We start from the raw sequence: 26,445 nt of genomic DNA, 5'->3' as shown, positions 1-26,445 counted from the left end.
ATTGAGGAAAAATGGGAGTGGAGAAAAGCACATTGTCAACTCTGAAACACTTGTTGATCTGCTGATACTTTCTCTTCTTTTATGACTGTGGCACTTAGAGCCCTGCCTTCTGTTAAAGGCTGAATCATGTAAATGTTTACCTTTGCCTTCAAAGGGTCTTATAGGACCGCCTGGTATACCTGGACCAGCAGGACCAAAAGGAGAGAGGGTGAGATACATTTTCAGCTTTAATCATAAATATTTGATAGAATTGTTAGAATGATAATTCAGTGTCTGTATAACATCCAAATACTTATGAAATCTTAATATCATTCAAATGATGTCAGTTTGTTGACATGTTATTTATCTTGTAATACTTTTGTAGGGTGAGAAAGGAGAAATGGGAGTAGCAGGACCAATAGGGCCTCAAGGCATCCCTGTAAGTACACTGCATCCTCACTCTTATTTTTGAAATACGGCACTAAGCCACCAGGATCAGCTGTAGATAGAGATTTTAAATTATGCAGTCTGCAGGTTTCCTGTGAAATAGATTGTAGATGTAAATAAATATGTGCACTAAATTATCTATTCAGTCATATCTTTTCCCCTCACTTTATTAGGGCTTAGTAGGACCACCAGGATTAAAAGGAAACCGGGTAAGTTTTGACACTGTTACATTTGAATTAGATATTGTGGCTTTCATAAAAACCCAGTTTGTTATTGGGGAAGTTTGGGTGAAAAACCAAAATTCAGCTCCCTTCCAGTCAAATCTGTTAAATCCAATATAGGATGTACTGAGAGCATAGTTTGTAGCTACTGGGAGTAATATTTGCATATGCATTTTATTCTATTTTATACTACAACTGCTGTCAAAATGAGCAAAACGATGCTGGGTTCAGAAACATCTAATAGATTTGTGATAGTAATGTTTATAAATCATGTTTTTTCTATTGCTTTTTATTATTACATGTCATGTATGAATATAGTGTTATTAAAGTGGCCTTTTCGTTGGTTAGTTGTGTTATTTTATTTTGCAGGTTCTTTTTAAATGCACATAAATAAACACTGATTCTCTGAACACAGAAATTAAAAGTAGATCATATAAGTAATTAATACAAAATGCAAAACAAATACATTGAATTAAAAGAAAAATCAACGTCACTGCACATTGCCTTGTGGGATTTCCTTTAGATGAAAACAAATGTCTCATTACCAGCTAGTAACATCAACAGCTATTGACCTTTCAGTGTGCATCTCTCCCTCTCTCTCTCTCTCTCTCTCTCTCTCTCTCTCTCAAAAGATACCCTCCAATATGTTTGTTTCTAATTTCTCAGTATTATAACAATGACCATCTGTGCAGTAACTTGATGAAGAACAGCAAACATATAATAAAAAGAGTCTGGATTAAAATAAATACATTATCATTGACGAACACAATCAAACCAGCTTTTGATTTCCTTTAGTGAGTTACCTATTTCTATTAGTTAGATAAACCAATTAAATCATTTAGTTAGTAGTAGTTTGTAGTCGGGTGAAGTAGCCTATTTTAGTAGAAGTGGAATACCATATGTCCACTAAACTAAACTTTTTGGACTTGTGGATAAATTAAAGCTGGGTTTTTTCAGATGGTAAATGTAGCACATATTTGGACCGAAGTAGGTTTGCAAATGCCAGAATTGGCAGATATTGAAAGTCACCTGCCCTGTTGCCTCACTATACCCACATTCTTGCAGAGGCTTTCATTTCTGAGAAATGCTACTGGGTAAATAGAAGAAAAATTGGCTCATAGTCAACTAAATGAATAATATCACAATATTACTCTTGTGCCTACACAAAAATAAAGCTGTTAAATGCTGATGTTAATTAGCAGTGAAAATTAAGCTCTCACTATACATAATTCACATTGATTAAGCATAGACTTATAAAAAAATACTGAAACAGTAATCATATACAAGATTCTGCAGAAGCCAAAGCGAAAATAATAAAAGAAAACATTTATTCATGTTGATAAAGCAGTAAGCTACAATAAACTAAACCAAATAAGTAATGGCTGTGACCCTCGTTTGCTTTAAAAACTGCATCTTCAATGTTGTGCAGTTACGTAAGAAAGCTGGCTGTGTTTTCATGCATCTAGGAGAACCTAGCACAGTTTTTCTGCAGACTTTACCTGTCACTTGCTTCTGTTTCTGTAGGTAATAGCAGACAGCCTTAGTGATGTCTATTACTTAAGGTTTTCTATGGACAATTAAAAAAGCAGTAAATAACATTTAAGATACAATTTGTCCAGGGTGCCTAGAACATACAGTGATGAATAATTATTTAGAGACATATTCTCACCTTGTATTAGTAGCTTAGTAGCAAAGCCCCTTCAGCATGTCTTAATACATTAAAAGTACATGTAAAAAGATCCTGCAAAAATTTTTTCTGTGGTCAGAAGAGTATGTGTGCTAGTTCATACACATTTACATTCCCATTCTTGCCACAATATATGTGCATCTCCCTCCTATTAACACTTTGCCTGAAAACCTCCCACTTGGTAAGAATGCCAGTGCTCCTACCAGCATCTCCTCTAGAAATATTCAGAAATAGGTATAGGTAGATTTTACAGTTAAGAATAGGTTCGGTTACCCCAAATAGTCTGAATTCATTGTCCCTAAGATTTATTTGACTAAGAAAAGTTTGCTTGTTCTTAAAAAGTTTTATTAATAGTAAGTTCAGTTGAAGGTACTGAGGAGGACCTACATGTCTCAGAACTGTTTTACTGTTTTCCTCTGTCTTCCTCTGTTTTTCTGCAGGTCTTCCTCTCCCCTTTTCCTCCCCTGCACCTTGGCCTGTGATCCATGGCTCTTTTTGCCGTCCTCTCTGTCCCTCTCTCCCTCCCTGGCCTCCTCCTGCTCCTCTAATGTTCTAGTCTGGGTTACTACTCCTCCTTACTCTTCCTGCCTTCTTCCACTTAACTTCCTGCCAGCTAGCCTTTAATGTCCTCTGCCTCGGATAGTGTACACAGTTCTCAAAAATATCATCCTTTATCTCTTCCAGGTCTACAGCTAAGGATAGTAATTATTTGTGAGACACCACTAAGCCTTTAAGCTACAAATAAAGACAGCTTTCCAATATACTCAAGGGCCACGCTCTAAATTAAGAAAGAAGCTTTAGAAAGAACAAAAATATAGCATATACAATATTGTATATTTTTATTTTCCAATATTAAAAAAATACAATATACAATATTTTGGCCCATAATAAAGTACTAGGTGTATTTGAAAAATTTATAATTGCACTTTTGAACATTAAAAGTAATTTCAAGTATCGGCCAACCCATTAAGAAACCTTACAAGAGTCTCCATTTGGTCTGAGAAGTCAGGAACCAATATCAAGTGAATATATTCATCTGGGTATGCTAAGCAAAATCTGCAAAAATATTATGTAGCATCTGAGAAAATGCTTTTAAATAATAAATACAAAATTAACTATATGTTGTTTTACTGCTTTTGGTTCGTGAACTTTCAGACATGCTGTAGTTGAGGCATACTAAAATGAACACCCTTTCTCTTTTGCATTTCACCTGCTATCTTTCTATATAACACTATAGCTGTTTTCAGCATGAGAACTGTGCACTCTGGTCAGATGCAGATCCTAAGCCATGAAATCCCAAATTCCTGGAAACTCTCAATAGCCTTAGACTTTGGTGTGCAAACCTAAAGTTTAAAACAGACCACTTATTCATGAGGATTCACTGAATGGTTTGATGAGTATGAAAATGATGTAAATGATACAGTAGGTTAAGGCTTTCACAGTCACCAGACCTTAGCCCAGAAGAACATGTATCAGTGATTTGTTAGACAGAGCTCTCCAACACTGCCATCAAAACATCAATACTGAGAGAAAGATGTTTTGGACATATAGTGTTATTCCCTCCAGTTTAGTACTTATAGAATCTATTCCTAGGTGAAAGTGAAGCAGTTCCTGATGGCTTGTGGTGGCACAATACCATAATAAGACAATGTTTTTTTTTTTCTTTAACGTGTCGTCTGTATTTTAGAATATGCATAGGGTAAATTTGGTCTAGATGTGTTGCAATGTTTTTGGAAATGGCCTCCAGTATATTGTACAGATTGAAGGCTACAGATTATTTTGAGCTTTCTCATCTTATCACTCAAGTAGTACACTATAACTACTGAGGTTATGTAATCATGTCTAAAAGTAATTGACATATTAAATTATACAAATTGCATACAGCAATATTAACAGTTGAGCATTTGGTTCACTAACCGGTAATGTGTGCTTAGAAATGTGTGTTGTTTAGTGGTACCGCTCTCCATCTAGTGGACAAAACTGTTCATTGTGTAACAAATGATCTTTGAAGGTAGTTTACTGTAGGCCTGAAAACATTATAATAAGTCAAGGTACAAACTATAGGGCCAAAAAAAAAACTTCACGTGCTTCAGTTGGAATGGAGAGTCTTACTGAGAAGGTTTTGCACACCCGTAGCTTTGGCTGTCATCCTTCATCCCTAACTCCTCCACTCACACCGAATCCCTTTCTTACTATGCTTTATCTAAATTCAGTACAAAAAATCTTCTACTCTTATGTTCTTCAAACATTTAAACACTTAAAATTATTCAAAGTGATGATGAATTTTGCATTTTTTATAATTACTGCTTCAGATCAAAAGGAGGACTAAAATTTGTCTTTTTAAATGCACTGTTGTTTGCAGGGGGAGAGGGGCAAGAGAGGCAACAGGGGGGCCAAAGGGGATAAGGGAGACCAAGGAGCCCCAGGATTAGATGCCCCTTGTCCTTTGGTATGTTCTTCGTTCCATGTGTTGCATCAAGGCTAAAGGTGCCAATGGCAGTTGGGCTAAACAGAATCCCAGGAGCCGTAGACATCACCTTGTGTCTTGATGTGATATTAACTCATTAACAAATACCCAAAGTGGTTCTGGTCCAAATCTTGAATTTCAGTACTGGCAAAATTCTATTTTATTTTAGGAAGGCACTTGCTTAGCTTATGCTTCTACACCAAACACTTAAATAGAATGTAGGATCAGTGAATTAAGTCCTTGAGCAGGGACCAGAACCTTCTCTGGGCTTCTTCCATTTTCAGGATTGACAGGAAAGGGAGGTGCTGCTGAATTCACAGTGTGGAAATCATTCTCTACAGCCTTTTTTCTGCGAGTATCAGGACCGCTGTGCATGCTTCAGACTGGCCTGACCTAGAGGCTAATCAGTGGCCTGTATGGCTACTGTGGTATACCAGGATGTTGATGTGGTTAATTTCATGAACAGGGCTTCCGAGGCTTTAAAGGGGAGAAAGGTGAACCAGGCTTGCCAGGCCTGGATGGGTTGGATGCCCCGTGCCCCGTGGTATGGTGCTCTCTCTCTCTCTCTCTCTCTCTCTCTCTTTCTGTCTGTCTGTCCACATATCTGTCTTTTTTTCTAGCACGTTTGCTTGTTGCCAAACCCCTCAATAGCTTCCTCGTATGCTTCACCTGATACTCAACTTTAAGAGCATCTAACATGCACTTGCACAGTGAAACACCACAGTAAATATCAAGGAAATTTCAGCTTCACTCCTGGGGACCCACTGTCTTGCACAATACACAATATACAGGTATATACCTGATATAGTCTATCAGGGGCTTGATAATTACTCAGTCAACCGGCTTGAGAGGGTCAGCAGGTTCCCAGGTCTGGATTTGAGAGCCTTTTTTTCCTGTTCAGTGTGCTGGTATGATGTTAGGAAATTGCTTATTGCATGTCTAAATCCTAATAAGTTTTTATTACATAATATAAAAAGCTAACAAGCTTGGTTATATAAATCATTTGTTGTGCCTGATATTCATTCTTATACATTCTAAATATAGTGAAATATGGAATGCTTGATTCAGAAAGCTTGCTCATTAATAAATAAGTAAGTAACAATTCCACTTTTTAGATATCTTAAAATTAAAATTGAAATATAACTGCATGGATTATATATTTTCCTTTATGTAACAATTCTTTCCACACTAACCTCAGTGTGGGGTGATTATTTTCCAGTAAAAATCTGTCTGAAGGTTTTTATTCCTCTTATACCATAGCAGTTTGCCAAAGAATGAAAACATTCCCCACACCATTACACCACCTTTACCAGCCTGGACAAATTCTGGCCCTACCATATGTGTGCCTGAGCAAAAAATGGGGATTCATCAGATCAGGCTGGAAGTCTTTATTCATCACATATACATTAAAGCATAGTGACATTCATGTCTTCACATTTCCCAGCTTGTTAGGAAGCTGGGGTCAGAGCGCAGCACACCAGCCATGATACAGCACACCTGAAACAGACAGGATTAAGGGGCTTGCCCAAGGGTCCAACAGTAGCAGCTTGGCAGTACTAGGACTTGAACTCCCAAACCTCTGGTCCCAGAGTCAATGTTTTTCCATTTGTCAACTGTCCAGTTTTGGTGAGCCTGTGCACAATGAAGCTTCAGCTTTCTGTTCTTGGCTGACAAAAGTGGAACTGCCTCAAGGTTCTCAGAAATCCCAGGAGATCAACAGTTATAGAAATACTAAAAGCCGGCTGTCTGGCACCAACAGTTCGCAAATTCACTGAGATCACATTTTTTCAGATTCAGATGGTTGATGTGAACATTATCATAATCAAAGCTGCATGATTTTATTCATTGCACTTCTGCAACACAATAGGCTGATTAGATTATTGCATGAATGTGTAGGTGTACAGGCTTTAGTTCAGTAAGTGTATATCAAGACAATGCCTACTACCATGTTACTATCACTGAAATCATGCGTACCACCATCTCCAGACTATACATTGTCTTCAGTTGATTCTGGATGTTTCTTTCCACTGATGGAGGAGGTGCAGTGCTCTAAGCATCACAGTGCTCTAAACATAACAAACTCGAGACCCACGTGGCCACAACCGAAAAGCTGTCACCCTATTGTCGAAAGATCACGAGTTTGAATCCTGATGATGCCACAACCATCCGTGGCTAGCTGGGAGTCAAGAGAGCAAACTTAGCTGAGCTCTCTGAGTAGGAGGGCTCTCTCCTCTCTCTTCTGTCAGTCAGTATGACACTAGCCAATCCCAGGTCTCTGTATGTAGAATAATTCAGATAGCGTGTTCCTTAGAGTTTGCTTTGCTTAGAGGCCTGTGATGCTGCATGAGCATGAAGGTTGGCTTCACATGTCTCAGATGATGTATGTGTTGGCTATACCCTCCCTGGTTGGTAGCTGTCACATGATAGTGAAGTGTGAAAAATTAATTGACAAAAAAAAATCCTCCATCAGTGCAGTGTGTGTCCTATGTAGAACATGAAACTGATTGACAATGAAAATGATTCTTACGATTTTATGTCCTTAGATTTAAACATTTTTTGCCTCTGTGTTTCTCAGGGTGATGATGGTCTACCAGTACCAGGATGTTGGAATAAAGTAAGTAGTTTCAGATCTAATCTCTTGTTGTGCAGTGGATTTGTTGTGATGCAATAATTAGGACTGTGCATCTACTAACACACCCAGTGCTGTAATGCAGTGGTACAAACTGGTGTTTAATTTTAAATACATACTAAAAATCTATTTAAAATATAACGTCAGGTCAGATCAAAAATAGTCTCCAATCAAAAAGCTTTATCTTAAAAATTTGACTTGAACATTATTTTACACAACTGAAAAATGCATCTAATATTTGAATAGTGGACTGTGTTCAGAAAAGAAATGTATAGTACAGGAGTCTGATGAATTTATTTTATAGTTAAAAGTGGTCACTGACTAAAGAAAGTTTGAGAACCTGTGCTATAATAAATTAAATAATATGAAGGTATACTATTAAAATTGGATTGTTTGGTTTAGTAAGTTGAAGATTATTGAGAATTACCTGATAATCTGTAAATTTTATCAATTTATAATCCACATTGATGTATATGTAGATTGTTACTTATTTCAGTAGTGTAATGTAACAATGCTACTACACTAATAATGTTTCTGAAATAATTACTGTGTGCTCCATGCATGAAATAACAAGTGCTTTTTGTGTTTCTTGTTTTGCAGTGACATTAATTCCGGATTGTTGTCTCTGATTGTACATAGAATATTTATTTTTGTACTGTTTGCTTTGTTATATGTTGGGAAAAAATACAGAAAACCCTAAAAATACTGGCAGGACTTTTGTACAGATTTATTTTTATTATTGTTTATTTTTTATTACTGGCAATATTTTTTTTATGTAATGGATTTTATACTGTGCCAATGCATTATGCAAAATGTTTTGATTAAGGAGGAAATATACTGAGGCAGCATATGCATGATATTTGTGCATTATGTTAACTGATTTGTGCCTTTTAACTTATTGTATAATGGTGTTTTGAACAGACCATGCTGCACTAATCAGTGGGGCTGGATTTTTGAAGTGGCCTTTTTGTGAGGAAACCCCTCATTTCTGAGATTAAAATAGACACCAAAGATGTATAGCACTGACCACCGCTGTAATCTGTAATGTTTACTCAAAGGGATCATTTAAAACAGTGTGCTTAGGACATATAACCAAACAGGCACTGAGGTTTTAAATCAAGGCAATTAGTATCTTTCAATGCATAAATTATTAGCATATATGGTCAGTAAATGTTGTAATCTTTTTGATAGTGTCCTGAAAAAAAATCTATTAAGTCCAAAGTTGACAAATTAACAGAGCAATTCTCGGGCAGCTTTATGAGATTATTTCTCTCTATGCAGGGTGCCTTATAATTATTGTTTGCCTTGACAGGCCATACATAGCAATTACAGATCAGATCTTATTTTAAGCAACTGCTATTTCTTTTTTTGTTAGCCCTTGCCATGTGTTAGAGTAGTGCCAAAGCCATGTTATTCACCTGACTAATCTCTTATGAAGACTTTGTATAATTTTATACCATATGTATATTGCTGCTCACTGACAAGCAAGCTGCTGCATTTGCTATTATGCTTCTCTGCCTTATTGTACCTCATCTGACGAGCTGAAATCAGGACAAAGGCAAAGCCAAGACGATATCCAACCGTTACACATTAAACAGCGTCTAGTCATATGAGGAGGGGCCCAAGCTAACGTTTGTTCATCTGTTTTGTTTTCTTGTCATGTATGTGTGTTGAAGGAGTGATTAATTTGATTTTTGTGTTTGATTGCTGCTGCTTACCATGAAAAGCATGTTTTTGAGATTAATTCTAGCTTTAATAACAATCAGCTTCAGTAAACCAGTCATCAGGCTGTAATACCTCAGATACCTGTGCTGCCATATTCCTACTCATAGGAGCGAGAGACATATCAAGGATAATGTCAAAAAAAGCTCTCTAAATGAACATAAATGCAAATAAATCATAGTTAAACCTATATCAGTTCAAGCCAGTCTTATTTACTAAAAATAAAAGTCTTGCTCAGAGTTAATGAATTCATTTTTGCTTTGACTAAATGTTCCTATTGATTTTACCAGCATTTTTTAAAAATTGCATCTTGTATCCTTGAACTTCTTATGATTGTGTTGTGCCTGCACCTGGAGGAAAAATTGTGATTTAATTCTTTTAAAGCCTGGTGTACTTAAACAAAAATAATCTGGAACATCTGCACTGTCTTTGTTTTATTGAAAGGGTCAGAATCCTTTCCAGCTGGCTAAGAAGTAACAACAAAATTAAGACCCACCTCTTCACTGGTGAGGTTTTAATCTAAGCTATATGAAGAAACTTGAAGAGGAGATCTTTAAGTTCAGACCTGCTGTGGCTGTTTCATGGATGTTCATGAGAGTTAAGCACACGTAGTGTTCCTGGAAGGTGGCGCAGGTGAACGCCCTTCTCTTTGATAGGACTACGTAAGCCATCTTGACATTTTTCTGCTGACGGCTTCATCAGAGAAACTGCCATAACAAAAACAGTGTATCATTGCTCCACATTGTATACACATTTCTTTCTTTTTTTTATCATGTTCACTATGTGAAAATGATCGTTTTTTATTTTTATTTTTTTTCCTTTTTTTAATTATTGGACACCAGTAACTGTGATTTGAGAATTCAGCGCAGCTCACTGAACACGTCAACTCGGTGGTCATGTGTTTCCAGACTAACAAGCAAAAAACAATCCTTTAATGATTCCTGATTTTCTACTTTCACTGCCTTTTGTCAGTCTGAGAGTGACAGGACATGTACAGAACCATGTTGTATGTGCCTTCATTCAAAGAAAGACAGTTCAATTCATATCATATGTTTAAAAATGTATTTATATTTACAAACTGCTTCATAGTAAAGCAGACAGATATCAGATATATCCAGCTATCACAACACGACAAGAAAGACTTGCAGCTGTTTAAGGTAATCATTTATATTTGCTATAAACATTTCTACAAGATGTTTTCATGTAATTGTACTTTTCCTGCTATTAGAAGGGTTTGGAGATATTGGATATTCTTTCATTGAAGATGATAGATCAAATTTGTATCAAAACACCCACAGCTGCATGAGAAAAAATTTTCTTTTCTTAATACACAATGTGCTTGTATGCTAGGCAGCTAGCTTTTATTCATTCAAAAAAAAAAAAGAAGCTTTTTCATCAAATGGTCACATAAAGTAAATTATTGAGCATTTCTTCACAGATGGTATATAGTTTTAAAAAAATACTTTATATAGGCCCCATTTAGACACTTCTGTTTGTCTGGTATGTTATTAAACTCAAAGGCACATGAAATCCATACACATAGTAACAGTATTGCTCTGTACATATTCACACAAACCTGCTTTTATTTTTCACCAGCAATGTGACCTGTTTTCGATGTGTAGAAGCTTACAGTTGATGAGGTGTTTATTAACACTCCTGTTTATGTGGATAGCCCAATGCACAGAAGCATTCCTGATGTCATACTGTACTGACTGCTATTGTCAGCCTTCATCAACTAGTGCTTGTTATCAACTATATTTTACTTGTATCTTCTAAAATTTTCATCTGCTAAATGTTCTGTTAACATCAACATTTGCTGTTTGCACTGCAAAAAGCAAAATAATTGCCATAACAGCATTTTTAAAATGGATTTCATTTTTTTTTTTTTTTTAATTTGTGACCTATTATAACAGCATAGCAGGATAATTGGCTTCAGGATTAATTTCATTCTAAAATACAGTGACTTTAGTCAACATCATTAAGCGGTTTAGAGTTGTCCAAATGTCCAAAAGCTGAGGATCATGTGGTCTGATGAATATCTTTTGGCATGTAAATAGAATTATAACTTAATAATACTAAAATAATACTTGCTAAAACCTTCTTGTGACCTAACTTGCTTCAGATATATTCCTATCAAGAGTGAATACATTTTTCATTATCATTTGCAAGTATTTCTTGGTTTAAACGTTTTATGCAAAAAAATATGAAATTATGAAATCATCAACTGCTTGTACATTTACTATTTAACAGGCTTACAGTTGAAGGCATCTGATTTCACTGATGTCATGAAGTGTTTTATTTTATGCCCATATCATACTGAGGTATTTCTGACAGTTTTGACTTTGCACATTGAAAGCAGTGTGTTATAATTCACTTTGTTTCAGACGGCATTTGCAATGTATGTACTGTGTCATTTATCTTTCAAACAGAACATTTCCCTAATGACATGACCTGTACTGTGTTTTGATGCTATCCTGTTCTTTGTACAGTGTATTCTAATTATAATGTGTACAATAGATTACTAATTAGTATAGTTCTAATCTAAACATATTCAATTCTTGTAGTGTCTAATCAATTATGTTTTTTTTTTTATTTTATAAGTAGGTTCTTTAGGTAAAACAACAACTACTACACTTAAAATACAGTGTAATACATCAAATCTGGTTAATGTTTGTATTAGTTTTAGCTATAATTTAAATCTAGTCCATATTTAGGATTTCACTCAAGCTAGAAAGAACAGAGTTGAAAATGGGCAATTCTTCGTGTATTCAGCAACGACATTTACGAAATAATTTATAAAAGTGCCAGTGATATTCTTTATAAAATACGATGTCTGATTTTATGTACAAAAGAGTGTGTAAGGTCACACAATGTTTAGAGTGGCCATTTCATTCTGTGTTTTTCTCTATTTGTATATAGTATAATGTACTGCTTTTGTATTAAAAAAAAACGTATCTGATTTCCTAGCTGATCTCAGCCTGCATGGCTGTAACTGTACGAAGAGTACAGCATACTCTTTAAAGAGTTTTCTGTTACAACAGCTCTCAAGCTGCAGACTTGGATGCCAGTTTATGCTCAGTTCATTCTGATTTCTGATCTATAGATCTCAGCTTTAGCCTTACCATGTTAGTAAAGCAGACTTCTGTGACTGGTTGTGTTCTATAGTCAGTTTATGACACTACAGATTCATTTGTTTTGCTGGTTTTACAGAATGCATGCAGCATGCATACTGGGAGGTAGTTTATTGAAGTTCTCATTGTTTTCTTGTTCAGCACAGTTCAAATAACTAAAAAAAAATGGATACAAGGGCATTTCTACATCGTAATGCAATTTTAAGGTTAAATGATAACACGAACATTCACTTGCATGTTTAATATTGTTTTCATGAATTACGTTGTATTCCGCTACAATATCCATACTCTAGCAAATATAGAGCAATCTTTGAGCAAACATGCTTTCTGGTTTCTTTTTTCTTTCTTTCTTTTTTTTGAAACAACTGAGATGTAATGATTTATTACTGTTATTACAACAAATCCATTGTATGCCATTCTTAACACCTAAGACCTAAATATTTATTTATATGAATTTTTTTTAAACTTGTAGCTAACCTGTTTTTCAAAGCAATCATTTACCATCTGTAGCAGAATAATGACAATGACATTCAATAAAAGGTTGTGGAAAAAAATTGTGCTTGATGTTGATTATCACATTGCTATATTCTAAACATATGTAGGATCATTTTCAGTTTTTATCAGACCATAAGTTTTGTTTACAATCTGCCATGGCAGCTAGGAAAGCAGGCCTTCCGTTTGGGGTTCCAGTTTGGGGTGATTATTTTGGTTCCCTTTATAAACTATTTCTTTTTAATGATTCTTGATGATTCATGCAGCTGTTTGTTGCATAGACTGCAGTTTTTTTCAGCCACAGAACCTGTGCTGAGGTGATTGTGGTCATCTGGGGAGAAGCAGACACATTTTGAGGACAGAGAGAACCTCAGGGTCAATGTAGCTAATCTGGAGAAAAGCCGGAGACTGATCTTTAAGTTCCACTGGCTTCTTTAGCTTCTTTAAAACACTGTTGAAGGCTATGCTATGTAGGAATGCAACAACTATTTGTTTATAATTGCTAGATTATTGGTGGATTGTCCATGGATGTTGAATAGGAACCATATTCCTCCAAAGACTGGTGTCCCATTCAAGTATTCCCAACTTAAGATCAGTGTTCCCAGGATAGGCTCCAGATTCACAGTCGCCTGACCAGGATAAAGGAGTTGATGAACATGATGTGCATCTAAATACAAAGATTTTATATCAAAGACTCTACTTCTTCTTTCAGCTTTTCCCTTCAGGGGTGGCCACAGTGAATCATCTCTCTCCACCTATCCCTATCTTCTGCATCCTCAACACTTACACCCACTAGCTTCATATCCTCATTTATTACATCCATATACCTCTTCTTTGGCCTTCCTCTTTTCCTCCTGCCTGGCAGCTCCATGTCCAACATTCTCCTACAATATACTTTATACTAGTGCAATGTATGCAAATACTACCCAAGTGAAAAATGGCAATGTACAAATATCTGATTGTTTGAGATTGACAGAAACAACATAAATGTTACAGTACATTGAGATCTGTATTTCTCTGTTTTTTTCTTAATTTTTTTAAATTTTCTGTTTTTTTCTTCAGTCGTAAAGAAATTATGTTTTTTCAACTTCAACAGTGCACTCACAGTTTGAACTTCCAAAACACAGTTTAAAGGCAGCTTCAGAGGGCTCTAAACGATCCCAGCCGAGGAAGAAGGGTCTTATCTAGAGAAACGATCAGCCATTTTGTTAGAAAAATATACTTTTTAACCACAAAAGCTCACCTAGCACTAGCTCTAGGATGCGCGTCCACGACACTGCGTACAACATAATCATGTCGAAAGGTCACGAGTGACATAGGTGGCACTACAGACCCCTGTGTTTACAAAGCAAACGTGCAAAGACCAAGGAAGCACAAATTTGTTGGATTTTAGAAATATGGCCTTCACTGTTTTTTTTGTCTTTGTGTCTTTCCTTGTCCACAGAGATTCTGGAGGCTCCCAAGTCTAATAAGGTGGTGAGTGCCATGTCTTACCAAACAAACACTATGTGTTAGCAGGTGTGGGGGAGTTATAAATATATAGTACCTCTCCGAAAATTGGAACATCAACAAGCAGAGTTTTGTTTGTGCTGTAAATGAAAGACATTTAGGTTTGAATTCAGAAGAATATGAATTTCAGCTTTTATTTCCTTATATTTACATCTAGATGTGTTCAACAATATAGAACATGGCACTTGTCTATGGCACTTGTATATGGCAAGAGCTGTCTATGGGAGAAAAGTGAGCCATTTTGAAGCTTTGAAAAAATGGAAAATTTAAATCAGAGAAAATCCATCAGAGCCATTGCATACACATTGGGTATTGGTAATACAACAATTTGGAAAGTCTTGAAAAAGAAAGGAACTGTTGGTTTTTACTAACAACCAGACAGCAAACAGGTCAGACTAAAATGTGATGGAAAGACCAAAGCGTGGAGAAAGAAAGGATCTGCTCCTGATCCAAAACCATCTGAGGTAATGTCATAGCTTGGGCTTGCATGGCTGATTGATGATGTGATTCATGATGCTAGAGTAGGAATAAATTCAGAAGTTTACAGAAACATTCTGTCTGCCAAGTGACAAAGAAATGTATCCAATCTAATTATGAGGAACTTCATCATGTAGCAAGAGAATGACCCAAATACACTGACAACACAACAAACAACCTCATAAGGGGAAAAAAATTGAAGGGTTTTCTCAATCACCAGACCTGGAGCATCATTTTCTCTTTAAAGAGTAGACTGTAGGGTAAAATCCCCTAAACAAACAACACCTGGAAAACATGTCTGGAAAAGCATCACTGAGTCACCATCTTGATGTGATATTGCAACAAGAGATATAAAACTAAATATTAAGTGTTGGGTGTATAGCAAAAAACAAACAATTGGCTTTGCTGTTCCAGTACTTTTGAAGGAGACTGTATGTGTGCTGTTACCCAGTGTTTCCTGATCATTCTTTTTGGTCTCAATTTAATGGGCTAAAGTGTCTATGGGCTACACAGAAAGTGGACATTGTTACCTTTTGTATCCACCAGAGGGGGTTATTGTTACAGATTGTATTGGAAATAATCCTCATCTCTCATACTCAAAAGATATTTGGTCTGAATACATGAAACTGCAATGATGATTTTAAGCTACATGAACTAGGTATGATACTTTAAATCTGGGTGAAATGCATAAGAGTAACAGACATATCAGTGATGTGGGGTGGTAGTGGAGGTGTATTTTATTTCAAGGGTTACAGTTTGCAGGACCTTTTGCCTAATAACACCTACTAAGAGAAAAACCTGACTATCTGTCTATCTAGCTTTACATGCACATGAATGTAATATGGAGTTGGCCCACCCTTTGCAACTATAACAGCTTCAACTCTTCTGGGAAGGCTTTCCACAAGGTTTAGGAGTGTGTTTTTGGGAACCATTCCTCTAGAAGTACATTTGTGAGGTCAGGCACTGATGTTGGACCTGGCTCTCAGTCTGTGCTCTAATTCATCCCAAAGGTGTTCTATCAGGTTGAGGTCAGGACGCTGTGCAGACCAGTCAATTTCCTCCACACCAAACTCACTCATCTGTCTTTATGGACCTTGCTTTGTGCACTGGTGTGCAGTCATGTTGAAACAGGAAGGGGTCATCCCCACACTGTTCAAACAAAGTTGGGAGCATGAAATTGTCCAAAATGTCTTGGTATGCTGAAGCATTAAGAATTCCTTTCACTGGAACTAAGGAGCCAAGCCCAACCCCTGAAAAACAAAACCTGAATTCAATGATTTGAAGGGGTGGCCCAAAACTTTTGGCAATATAGTGTGTGTGTGCAAATATAATAATAATTTAACTTTATATATATATATATATATATATATATATATATATATATATATATATATATATATTTTTTTTTTTTTTTTTTTTAATTAAAAATGTACTATATGTTTCTTGTTTTCAAGAAATTTGCATTGTAAAAATGGCACAAAACCTACACCTTTATACAGAGAATGGTGTGCACTTATGTGACTCATTTGCCTTTGTTAATGAAATTTGATGATGTCTAGTGGTTTTGTATATAGTGGTTGTTATATTTCTACCCTTAGCACAAGGGGTGTTTCTAGGATTTGAAAACATCAGGGGCTAATTAGGGAGAGGAGGTAAGCAAGAATAACACGTTTTGTAAGGGCATTTTTATATAATATTGTTTAATAATATACACAAATTAACACAAACAGTATGTAATTTCATTCAATCTTTTTTCTGACTCCTCCCATCATTTCTACTAAAAAAGGAATTCATTAAATTCATTACATTTTCTCTCTCACACAGGTATTATCTCTTTTACAGCTTGTATGTGAAGCAGTGTCATGTAGATCCTTTATTATTATTATTATTATTATTATTATTATTATTATTATTATTATTATTATTATTATTATTATTATTATTATCATTATTTAACAAAAATCTATATTATACTTGCACCTCTTATTTCATTCCTAATTTATGCTGGCACTACTGTATGTATTATACTGTATGTAGGGTGGAATCATCAGAGACTTGACATGAGCAAAACGGTCAATTACCATACTAGTATTTATAATGCTGAGAATTCCTTTATCAATAGACAGAACAGCCAAATGATTGAGTTTGTTCTGGCCCATTGTTCACCTAAGCCATGTATGTATTTTAACTTAAATACTGCATTAGTTGAATAATAGAAAGTCATGATGTTCAGACTGTAATGCTTTAACAGTTTATATTTTATTTAGATTTATCTTTAGGCTTATTTAATTTAAGGCTTTTGTACGTCTTAGGTATGGAATAATATTCAAAAGGGTCCTATATGTCAGGGGTTTTCATAATCAAAGACAGTCGGCCTCCTTTTTGACACAACATACATTTGATAGCTGACTTTTATCAACTGTGTTAACATTGAAAATGAATAGTTAGGCTATTATTTAAATAATAAGACTGTTCTGTTTTCTGACCATTTTTTTAATTGCTGTCGCGGTCTAGGGCTGTAAAGTATTTTAGTCACGTGGTGTGAAAGTGGCGCTGTGCAAACCATGGGTGTATGATATTAAAGTATCGCGAGAGCGGTTCTAGAGCATATTTGAACGCACACTCTCGCGGTACTTTGGCCCACGCGGAGAGAGATGTCCGTCAAAATCGCGTACATTAAAAGGCTCAACTAAAACCAGCAACATTGTAATTCCTCTACACTCCGGTGGAAAAATTCGGGATAAAACATTCGAGGCTAGATTAAAATCATTATGGGCTCGAGATTAGCCCTAGCGACACCCCTGTCCCTGAGTATTTTTTATTATAATAATGAATATATTTTGAGCAACAACAACAGTCTTTGCCTAGGGCAAAGATTCCCATCCTCTATGGGACAGTTTTGGCTCTAAATGATCTAATTAACAGCTCTCTTAAAGTGAAGTGGTTGTATTAGAGCACTAAAATGTTCAGGATAAGCGGTTCTCAAGGGACCGGGGTTTATCCTAGGCAGATGATGTGTTTGTGAAAGGGCGCCCTCTGGGGGTTAGGTTAGGTTTGAAATATTTATAATAACGTACTGCTGAGTCTGCTGTACTGCTGTACTCGATCTAACATGCGAATCTGATCTCTTTGATTTTTAATTACTACTCTCACGTCTTACTTTTTTCCAGTCTGCATATCAGACCCATTGATTGAGATCATATTGAAGTATCTGACTAGAAGTGCATTAGATGAAAATTGACGATGTTGAAGCTCCTGAGAGTCCTACAGGTGTTCTTCTATCATGTGCCTTGAGATGTTATGAGAGAGACGACCAAAGATACTGTTCTATTCGGGGTGGTTTATTATTATTATTATTTTATTTTATTTTTTTAGCACAGAATCATTTACTGACACCTGAAGAAATACTGTCACTGTTTAGGTCGTGTCACTTCTGAAGTGGTTGAGTGATGATGAACCTGGTTGAAGAAGGAGGTTTAGTTATTCTCTAGCTCTATCAAATGGGTTTGTAGGCTTGGAGACCAAAAGATTAGCAGTTATGGTGAGTGGCTTTTGGTCTGAGAGACAGCAGAATGGGCCATATGACTGATCTGGTCATTATTAGTTGGTGTAAAACCTGTATAAACTGTCTATTAGGCAACCACTTGTGTTTTACACATACAGAGGAGCTTATTTTTAACATGCTTACATTTTTATATGAAAGGAAATTGATAATTGATTGATGCTCACGTGCCCATTGTTGGCACTTTCAGCGGTGCACAGGGGTCAGCATGGGCACCCTGACTGGTCTGAGGCTATGCAGCCCCATACGCAACAAACTGTGATGCACTGTGTATTCTAACACCTTTCTATCAGAACCAGCATTTACTTCTTCAGCAATTTTAGAACCAATAGCTTGTCTGTAGGATTGGATTACACGGACCAGCCTTCGCTCCCCTTATGCATCAGTGAGCCTTGGCCGCCCATGACCCTGTTGCCAGTTCACCACTGTTCCTTCCTTGGACCACTTTTGATAGATAATGACCACTAGGGACTGGGAACACCTCACAAGAGCTGCAGTTTTGGAAATGCTCTGATCCAGTCATCTAGCTATCACAATCTGGCCCTTCATCAAACTCGCTCAAATCCTTACATTTTGAGGACAAAATATTCACTTGCTGCTTAATATATCCCACCCACTAACAGGTGCCATGATGAGGAGATAATCAGTGTTATTCACTTCTCCTGTCAGTGCTCATAATGTTATTGCTGATCAGTGTATAAGCTGTTAAAGCTAACAGTGTGTGATATCAATGGAGGTTTGGCACAAGGTTCTGCTATAGGGTTGATACGGCATTGTGTCTGGAGCTTCAGTACTATACACCATTATATTACTGTAAAATACACACTGCACTAATGCTCAAACCATTCCTGAACCACTGCATAGTGGGAACATCCCACAGCACCTGCTGTTTTGGAGATTCTAGCAATTAAGCCCTTGTCGAAATTACTCAGATCCATACTCATGCCTATTTTACATGTCTTTAACACATTAACAGTGGTCATTGTACCTCTGTGTCCCGCGGCTCTGACGGGTAATTTTCTATATTCTTTGAGCAAATGTGCGTCTCAGTTTTTTCTCAGATAATTTAGAATATTACACAAAAAATCAACATTAACATTTTTTAATAGCAGCCAACTACATTATATTGCAGCAGCCATCTTTCAGATGACCTCCATACACACACACACACACACACACACACTTGTACTAAAACAGTAAACTCATCATTTGATGTATCCTGCAGAAGTCCATAATTTTAGACACTGTAAAAACATAAAATTAGCCGTTCTGTATTTCTTTACAAGATTGTTGGAGATGGGATTAGATTATAGTCAAGCAGGCTGAAAATAGGACAACTGGATGAAGTGTTAGATACTGTGTTTGCTTAAAACAAAAAGCTTAGAACATAACACATTTTCAACATTGTTAAAATGTAATCATATATTATAATAATAATAATGAAGATATAAAATAAAGTGACAAATACACATACACACATTCTAACTGAGTGCTGAATTGAATAATATATTAATTATCTCTAGATCCCAAAAATAGGGTGACCATATTTCAGTTTTCAAAAAAGAGGACAGTGAGGGCAGGAGGCAGATGGACACCCACTGTGGGTGGAAGGATCGGGATGGGGTTGGGAGAGTGTAAATACTTGACAAGTGCGTTCACAACCATGAAACTATGTTAGTGATCTTTGAATTTACATTTGCGTTTGGGCATCTTTTACGCTATTCAGGAGTTCCACCCACTGACAGGTAAGCTGCTGCTGCTCTCTCTCTCTCTCTCTCTCTCTCTCAGCTGTTGCTGTGGTGCTGAGGGATTGAGACGCACTGTGTTTGCGTACGTACATGACCGACCAATGGGGGCGTGCAACAAGGCGTGGCCTAAAGAGAAGGTAAACGTAATGCCAAAACGCATTCAATTAATCTTGACTGTAAAAAGCAAAAGCCGAATCCTGGGAGATTTAGAAATCCCGGCTGGACGCATTTTGTAGTCCCAAAAAGAGGACATGTCCAGGAAAAAGAGGACGTATGGTCACCCTAATCGTTTTATTTACATGATCATTATCCTAAAATTTGTGGGCATAAAGTGGTCTAAAATGGCTAAAGCCAAATAACTGGCACGTTTACTAAAAGTTTACTAAAGTCAAGCAGAGGAGAAATATTAACTAGCTAGCGGAAGATTAGCTAGGCGGCTAGTTAGCATAGCTAATGTGGCTAAATAATTTTTTTTCAGTGTTCAGAGTTCACAAAAGTGATGATAAGCATCGGAGTAAACACTGATGAAGTAAAAACTAACCCTTAATAGACATAAATCTAGTTTTAAAGTTTTTTTTTCGGGGCTGAGTTAGCAGTGAGATAAGTTGGTCATGTGACTGTCTGTATTTGCAGCTAAAACGTAGAGAGTGTATGTAGAGTTATAGGAAGATTACTGTAATATAACTTGTGTACATACTGAGTGATGTTTTTCTGCTGTACAAAACAGACGCTGTGCTATTAAACTAAAGGTTTCTGGTTCCTATTGTGAGTTGTGTAGATGTTTCTCATTGTTTATATCTTTTGACACAGGGAGGCGACGGGAACAAACGCCTTTTGATGGTTTTCCTCAAGGCGATCTCAACTACAACAGCGAGCAGAGTGACTCTGAGGATGATGAACCCGTGTCTAGTCAGCAGCAGGATGTGCAGGATGGAGGTGATGAGAATGAGGTGGCTGTGAGGAGCGCATCCCCATCCCCGCCTGCATGGAGGCCATCCCCACCCTTGAGGGTCCATTTACCTATATGGGACCAATCACCTGCAAGGAGCCCATCTCCACCCATTAGGAACCCCCCCTGCTTGGAGCCCATCCCCACCTAGGAGGAACCCATCCCCACCTGCATGGAGCCCATTCCCACCCAGGAGGAACCCATCCCCACCTGTAAGGAGCCCATCCATACCCATTAGGAACCCATCCCCATTAAGGACACCATCCCCTCTAGGAAGTCCTTCAAGGATCCCACACCATTCCATTGTTGTGTTGCGCGACATAGTGTCTGGTCAACCTTACGTTCCAGCATCTGTGACCTTTCATGTTGTGCACCAGCGAATAAGGAGGAGGGATGAAGAGGACGACGATCAAGTAGTCCCTTCTGGTGAGAACCATCAGACATAGACATGCATATAGTTTTGTTTAAAAGTTTTTTTCGGGGTGAGTTAGCAGTGATATAAGTGGGTAATGTGACTGTCTACATTTGGAGCTAAAATGCAGTAAATGCAGAGAATGTATGTACTGTTATTTATAGATAGATAGATAGATAGATAGAGAGAGAGAGAGAGAGAGAGAGAGAGAGAGAGATAGATAGATAGATAGATAGATAGATAGATAGATAGATAGATAGATAGATAGATAGATACTTTATTCATCCCAAAGGGAAATTCACACCATAGGAACCATAGGAAGATTACTGTAATATAACTTGTGTACATACTTTAGAGTGATTTTTTTCTGCTGTACAAAACAGACACTGTACTATTAAACTAAAGGTTTCTGCTTCCTTTTATGAGCTGTGCAGATGTTTCTCATTTTTTATTTCTTTTTGATATGTTCCAACGTATCCTGTTCTAGGCCAGCAGATAAGAATGAGAGCAGAAGACGACGACAAAGAAGATGAAGTAATCCCTTCTAGTAGAAGACAGCGTGTGGATCCTGATTGGGAGGTGCAGGTAGTCACGAGGCCCATCCAATTACACGTTGAAGTGATTCCTGCACTAAGCAGAGACCTTTGAGCAAACCCCATATATATAACCTCATTTTCATCACCCCATATTCATCCTGTGGTAAATATCAGTGGTAGGTATCTGTGATAAATATTTGACCCCTAGTCTTCATCTTTAGTCTGTTTTTAAATTTGTAGTAAATATTTCACCTCCAGACTCCAGTAGTAGTCCTTTATTTATGTAAATTATTAAGCTTTTAAACATGTGAGGTGGTAAGAATCAACTTGATACCTCCTCGTCTGTTCTGTTGTCACAAGGTCATCGTTCACCCTTCTTCCTCTCACCTTGAGACATCCGAGTCCAAGTACACTTTGTACAAAATAAAAACTAAATTTACACAAATGACCCAGTTCAAATGTTTACATACCCTTGATTCTTAATATTGTGTGTTATTACCTGGATGAGTAACGACTGTTTTTTATGTTGATCATCCAGGTAATGACACACAGTATTAAGAATCAAGCGTATGTAAACTTATGAACTGGTTCATTTGTGTAAATTCAGTTAATATTTTGTCTTGTGGACAAATGTAACAAACTGCAATTTATAAGATCCTGCTTATTTCTTTAATTGATTACCATTTTACTACCAAAGGGTAGTAAACTTATAACTTCAACTATACATACGCTCATTTTATTACTTTAAGTCACTTTATGACTTTAAATTCTCTGCATTTGTGAGCAGGTATCCAGGGGATTCTTACCACCATCACTAGCATTATTGGCTTGTTACTATAGTATGTTGTATATTTAGGACATATGACTTAGTATTTATTTTAGAATTTATAATAAACCAGTTTTCTGTTTATAAATGAGTAGGTTGTACATATTACTGCAAATATTTATGTAGTTGTAAATACAGTATGTATATATGAAGTATTTAAGATTAATTTGTGCAGAAGTAGTGCACTCCCACCCCCTAAACCCCATCTAAACCCCACCCCCCTCTACTAGTTTAGAGTGTGTTCAACTACTTATACCACAACGATTTGCTAACAATAACATAGTTTCATTTATTAAATAATAATGCTAAATAAGAATCTCCTAAAAATAAGAAATAGTTTGTTAAACAGTTTAAGTTTTTAAAGGTTATGTTTGACATGCAATTCACTATATATGAACTGTTAATAATTCATATTAACATTAATATTAAAGATGAAATAATTCATCTTATCATTAATATTAACCAATCATACAGTAAAATACAATACATAAAAAAATAATAGTACTGAAACATTTTACAATAATACCCACCTTTTAATGCACAATTCAAGCATTCGTTGTGGTATAAAATATTAGTAATGTACAGTTTATGATAATTTGTTTGCTTTAAAATATTCTTTAAATTTTCTTTATTTTTGTTTAACACTTGTCTCAGTTGTCTTTCTTATAACACACTATAAGCAATTCTTATTTGTTTCACATGTAATTACAATGTATAAACCTTAACATTAATATTAACCAGTCACACAGTAAAATACAGTACAGTAAAATAATAATAATAATAAAATAATAGTACTGAAACATATTAATAGTACAGAAAAATAATGCATGTCTTCATCTAGTTCATCTAGTTCCAGCATGTCTTTTGTCTGTCGTAAAAATACATCTTTAGAATATATTAATATCTTTATTAAATGTACAGTTTGTAATAAGTTCATGTTTGGTTTTTAAATAAACAATAAAAGTTCTTTATTGTTCTTCAACACTCATGTGTCAAGTGTCTTTCTTATAACACACTATAAGCATTTCTGATTGGTTTCACATAGAATTACAATGTAGAAATAAACCTTCAGTTGATACCTTGGTGTTTTCTCTCATAAGCAAATGCATTCAAGCCACTAGTCTGAACATGTTAAATCTGTATAGTTAATAATCTGGTGTTGCTGTAATGCCCCATGAACTGATAAAAGCTTAATCTTAAGGTTCAATTGTACTATTACATGTTTAAATTCAATCTGACAAGTGACTTGGACTAATGGATAGGCTGTGGGACTATTGATGAGTTTACTGATGAGACCCAGGAACTAATGCAGTGTGAGGAAGAAAGTTCAAAGTAGCATCAATATGGAGGAAAAGATATCAGAGGACAGGAGGGTTTTGATTTCCTTTCTGTTTATACACTTATATGGTATAAAAACCTGTACTGTTAAAAAGAACAATATTGCTTAATTCTATATCAGCATTTTTATAGAACTGCATCCACTTTACTGTGAAATACTGACAAAACTTGTAAAAGTATTTTCTGTCATTTAAAAAAGCAACTTGCTAAAGTGGCATTAAATATAGTTAGAGAGAGAGAGAGAGAAGCACAGCCATCTGTGTGTGTGTATATAAGAGTGTTACCATAATAGTGTCACGAAACACAATAATCAAATAACCAATAATCAACTTAATTTAACTCAATGAAAAAAAATCTCAAAAAGCTCAGCTTGGACCTGTAGTAGAATAAAGCATTGGGTGGAACTTTCCAAAATGCAGAGAGGACGGCCCCTGTCCCTGTTGCTGAGGTGTTCATGATGAAGAGCTTCAGAGAGTTTTAGGACGGAGCCAAGGTGAGGAGGTCAAATGCTTGTAGAGTTCAAATGCTATTTTTTAGGTTTATATACCTGATAATACAAAATGATCTCCAAACAAAGTTGATATAAAGTACCTCTGACATTCTAAAGATCCCTCCAGTTAAATAAAATAACAACTCACACATGGTTCCTAGTCATTCATTAAATACAAAACATTAAGCATGACAGTTTTTTGAAAACGCTACATCTGTTGAAAAAATACTGTTGTCTTTTACCTGCTGATATTTGGTAGGTTGTTTTAAAAGATTTTATAGTACTATACACATATACTATATTGCCAAAAGTATTCGCTCACCCATCCAAATAATCAGAATCAGGTGTTCCAATCACTTCCATGGCCACAGGTGTATAAAATCAAGCACCTAGGCATGCAGACTGTTTTTACAAACATTTGTGAAAGAATGGGTCGCTCTCAGGAGCTCAGTGAATTCCAGCGTGGAACTGTGATAGGATGCCACCTGTGCAACAAATCCAGTCGTGAAATTTCCTCGCTCCTAAATATTCCACAGTCAACTGTCAGCTGTATTATAAGAACGTGGAAGTGTTTGGGAACGACAGCAACTCAGCCACGAAGTGGTAGGCCACGTAAACTGACGGAGCGGGGTCAGCGGATGCTGAGGCGCATAGTGCGAAGAGGTCGCCAACTTTCTGCAGAGTCGGTCACTACAGACCTCCAAACTTCATGTGGCCTTCAGATTAGCTCAAGAACAGTGCGCAGAGAGCTTCATGGAATGGGTTTCCATGGCCGAGCAGCTGCATCCAAGCCATACATCACCAAGTGCAATGCAAAGCGTCAGATGCAGTGGTGTAAAGCACGCCGCCACTGGACTCTAGAGCAGTGGAGACACGTTCTCTGGAGTGACGAATCGCGCTTCTCCATCTGGCAATCTGATGGACGAGTCTGGGTTTGGCAGTTGCCAGGAGAACGGTACTTGTCTGACTGCATTGTGCCAAGTGTAAAGTTTGGTGGAGGGGGGATTATGGTGTGGGGTTGTTTTTCAGGAGCTGGGCTTGGCCCCTTAGTTCCAGTGAAAGGAACTCTGAATGCTTCAGCATACCAAGACATTTTGGACAATTCCATGCTCCCAACTTTGTGGGAACAGTTTGGAGCTGATCCCTTTCTCTTCCAACATGACTGTGCACCAGTGCACAAAGCAAGGTCCATAAAGACATGGATGACAGAGTCTGGTGTGGATGAACTTGACTGGCCTGCACAGAGTCCTGACCTCAACCCCATAGAACACCTTTGGGATGAATTAGAGCGGAGACTGAGAGCCAGGCCTTCTCGTCCAACATCAGTGTGTGACCTCACAAATGCGCTTCTGGAAGAATGGTCAAAAATTCCCATAAACACACTCCTAAACCTTGTGGACAGCCTTCCCAGAAGAGTTGAAGCTGTTATAGCTGCAAAGGGTGGACCGACATCATATTGAACCCTATGGATTAGGAATGGGATGTCACTTAAGTTCATATGCGAGTCAAGGCAGGTGAGCGAATACTTTTGGCAATATAGTGTATGTATGAAGATCCATACCTTCGGTTTTGCATTCCCTGCTTTGGCTGTTTGTAGCATAGAAACTATAGCAAAGTATTGGTGTAAGATGAGTCAAAGTCAAAATTGCAAAGAACAATGTTATTCACAGATTACACACCTGATGTGGACTACACCATGGTTTGCACTGAAACAAGCCTGAGACCATAGTTTTCCTGAGGACTAGGGTTTGGTACTTTGAACTGCTTCCAGACTCAAAAGCTGCTTTTGTCCAGACAGATGCTCAAAAGCTATATGAGAACTT

The 26,445-nt window shown here is 36.8% G+C and overlaps 1 protein-coding gene across 4 annotated transcripts in view; it reads left to right on the top strand.

Moving 5' to 3' along the window:
* Window positions 1-9,400, top strand: part of col13a1 (collagen, type XIII, alpha 1) — a 73,192-nt gene extending 63,792 nt beyond the window's left edge. For all 4 annotated transcript variants that reach the window (XM_058381184.1, XM_058381194.1, XM_058381210.1 and 1 more), the window contains 6 exons: window positions 155-208; window positions 365-418; window positions 600-635; window positions 4,697-4,783; window positions 7,377-7,415; window positions 8,031-9,400. In XM_058381184.1, the coding sequence (XP_058237167.1) occupies window positions 155-208; window positions 365-418; window positions 600-635; window positions 4,697-4,783; window positions 7,377-7,415; window positions 8,031-8,033 (273 nt within the window). In that variant the 3' untranslated portion in view covers window positions 8,034-9,400. The remainder of the gene's footprint in view (window positions 1-154; window positions 209-364; window positions 419-599; window positions 636-4,696; window positions 4,784-7,376; window positions 7,416-8,030) is intronic.
* Window positions 9,401-26,445: the final 17,045 nt, after the last annotated feature.

Source organism: Hemibagrus wyckioides, linkage group LG03 (assembly GCF_019097595.1).
Source record: "Hemibagrus wyckioides isolate EC202008001 linkage group LG03, SWU_Hwy_1.0, whole genome shotgun sequence".
Lineage (NCBI taxonomy): Eukaryota > Metazoa > Chordata > Actinopteri > Siluriformes > Bagridae > Hemibagrus > Hemibagrus wyckioides.
This window is presented reverse-complemented; position numbering and strand designations above follow the sequence as displayed.